This window comes from Lactuca virosa, chromosome 7 (assembly GCF_052849685.1).
Source record: "Lactuca virosa cultivar CGN04683 chromosome 7, Lactuca_virosa_CGN04683_v6, whole genome shotgun sequence".
Lineage (NCBI taxonomy): Eukaryota > Viridiplantae > Streptophyta > Magnoliopsida > Asterales > Asteraceae > Lactuca > Lactuca virosa.
In genome coordinates, this window is record NC_136432.1 from 282,280,469 (window position 1) to 282,283,425 (window position 2,957).

At 31.6% G+C, this 2,957-nt stretch overlaps 1 protein-coding gene across 1 annotated transcript; it reads right to left on the minus strand.

Moving 5' to 3' along the window:
- Nucleotides 1-917: 917 nt before the first annotated feature.
- LOC145125894 (BOI-related E3 ubiquitin-protein ligase 1-like) lies at nucleotides 918-2,272 on the minus strand. Its single transcript, XM_079061303.1, has 2 exons — nucleotides 1,724-2,272; nucleotides 918-1,640 (listed from the first exon to the last, which is right to left on the minus strand). The coding sequence occupies exons 1-2, from the start codon at nucleotides 2,138-2,140 to the stop codon at nucleotides 1,056-1,058; spliced, it is 1,002 nt and encodes a 333-aa protein (XP_078917429.1). The 5' UTR covers nucleotides 2,141-2,272; the 3' UTR covers nucleotides 918-1,055.
- Between the last annotated feature and the right edge of the window lie 685 nt (nucleotides 2,273-2,957).

Genomic DNA, 2,957 nt, shown 5'->3' on the forward strand with positions numbered 1-2,957 from the left:
TTCCAATGTCAAAGAGATGCTTCACGCCTCTTTATATACATTTGTTTTTTTTCTCCCAAAGGGATAACATTAAAGTAAATGCAACCTCCCTTTCTTTTTTAATTTTAATTATTATCAACGCCTACATTATTCCTACCCATTTTTTCATTTCTCATATTATAATTTATAACAATACCCCCTCTAAAATAAATAAAAAAACAAGTGGTCACAATGACAAATGCATGTCAATCTTAGATAAAGTTTTTTTTTCTTTTACTGAGTTAAATATTTAATCTAAATAGATATAAATGATGTCTTGTTTTTTATTCAACATGGATATTCTAACTTAAGGGGTCAAGTCAGAAAATCTAGAATAATTGGTTAAGACAACAATTATTTACCTAATTTTCATCCAAATCCACACCAATATTGTTGTTGAATTTAACTTGTAAATAAGTTAATAATAAAAAAAGAAAGACACCTCCTAAATTAAAACAAAGAGAAATTAAATATATATTTTTTTCTATCTTTCTTATTCATTTTGGATAAATACAAATGCCAAAATCAACTGAAAAACTTAAAGAGTTGGTAAATTCCATGCTATTTTATTTAAATAAAAATATCATTTTTCTATAGTTTATACTGTATGATAATAAAATGTTTGTTAATTTTTAAATTGGGTCAATCAAATTATACACGAACTTTAATAAGTCCTTTTTATAATTCTTGATATTATAAACGTTAAAAGAAAAAAGTGAAAAAGAACAATAAAATGGGAGTGGGTCAAATACGGACATTTGGGAGGCTTCCACTGCACCTTTGCACTTTCCTGTTCCCACGTTGACATCACCACACCTATCTTCCCATTACCCCTCTATTATCCCTATCTCCTTTAATCATATCAGAATTTAATCTCATAATAATTATAATAATAATAATAAAATAAACATATTTGCTCATTCGATTAACACTATTGAAACATTGAACAACAAAAATGGCTACAATTTGTTAGTTTTCTTGAAACTATTTGTCATTGTAATATTGAATTGAAGAAAAGAAAAAAAAAAGTTTAATTATCAGGACAAGTTCACATGAACACTGATGTTCTTTGTGGATTTACAAACAGGACAAATGTTAACAGAGGAAGCACATACTGTGCAAAGACAGAGATGCCTGCAAGGAAGAAGCAACACGCATGATTCTTCCTGACCACATTTCTTGCACGATCTGTTGTTGTTGCTACTGCTACAATCATCATTCATGTTGTTATGATTATTATCATGATGATGACCGATTCGTTGTTGTTGTTGTTCTTCGTTGTTGCTTTCGCAGCATGATTGTGCGTCTTCGGCGTCGTCTACACACGCCGCCGTGCTACGGTGGCGGAAATCGTCATGGACGACTTGTTCGAGGACTTGTTTCAAGTTGCTACGTAATGCGTTTGCTGTTGCTTCGTTGGTTTGAGCTAATTCTCTCCAGATTTGATTCTCTACACATAGGGATTTCACTTTCTCTTCCAATGCCCAATTTAATTTCGAGATCTTCACGATTTCTTCTTCTTTTGCTCTTAGTCTCTTCGAGATTCCTTCCTCTACTGCTGCTATTAATCTCCTTGAATTTCTCTTTCGTCTCTCTTCGATATCGAGTCTCACTTTTTCCGTCTGCGAAAATCAACAATTTAGCAAACAATTTCGAACAAAAACACTTAGAAATTAAAACCGAATGAGATAATTAGGATTATTACATGATGAGCGACGAATTGATCGATCTCTAATTGCTGTTGTTGGATCTGTAAAGAGATGTCCTCTCCGAGAAACGTATAGGCTCCACAACTCTCCATTTGATTGCGATTCATGTTGTGACTGTTAACGAAGGAAAACAAGGTATTGATATCAGAAGAATCCCGAGTTCGCTTTCTAGAAATTACAGGAAGACTGCACGTGAGGCCACTCTCGGATTTCAGATTAGCAGTATTCGCCGGAAGAGGGTTCATCGAATCGGTAAAACCAGAGCAGAACATCGCAGTGGTCGTTGTGGGGAAAGGATGACCACCAATTCCGTAACCTAAAGGGCCATTAATACCGTTTCCTTGATTATCAATGGCGTTAGTTATCATCATTTGAGGATGGTAAAGACTATGCTGACTTGCCTCAACAGCCATGAATACTCTATTTCAAAGCTTTTTCTTCGTGTTCTCCCTTTGATTCAGCTTGCAAAGTAATAATAAGTATTGTGTGTTGAGAGAGAAAATGAGAAGGCAGAGAAGCATGCAAATGTAGCGTAAGTGAGAAAGGCTTTCGGTGGGGGGTTTTATTGGAGAGGAGAGTTTGCTTTAGGAGAGAGAAAATTATAATATACCAAATTATTAAAATATTTGTTTTGGTTGGACTATATATATATATATATATATATATATATATATATATATATATATATATATATATATATATATATATGGTTCAATCGAGAAAAAAAAAGGTTGAGAATGTGGTAATCATTCTCAGCCACACATTTATTTTGCCGCAAAATACTTAGGCGTACCGTCGGAAATGAATAACGGATAAACATGTGTTTTCCAACCAAACATGTTTCCTTAAACTATGCTAATCATTACCTTAATATACACAAAAACATATTTTTTTTTGTTTTTTTTATTTTTAGAAAGCCATTATTATTGAAAAATTATTTTAAATATATCGAAATTCATAATTTTTTATTCTCTATAAATAGACATCCATATTGATATACTTTTAAGATAAAATAAAAAATTTATTTTTTTAGAGTTTCAGCACTCGTTATTCATAAGTGAATAAAAAAATCTATCAGATTTTTTATTACAGTATATTCGTTATTCACTTATGAATAAAACGTATGCGTAACTTTTTTTATAGTTTAAGTACCGTTCATATATGAATATGACACGCAATAAAGTTTTCTTACTTAAAATATATTTTTGACATCATCTTTCATCATATATT

What these genes read in the sequence shown, in the direction of transcription:
- LOC145125894 (XM_079061303.1), bottom strand. Translation starts at nt 2,140, where the DNA reads ATGGCTGTTGAGGCAAGTCAGCATAGTCTTTACCATCCTCAAATGATG. An exon ending in ATCAATTCGTCGCTCATCAT is followed by an intron (nt 1,641 to 1,723) that starts GTAATAATCCTA and finishes TGATTTTCGCAG; the next exon opens with ACGGAAAAAGTGAGACTCGA.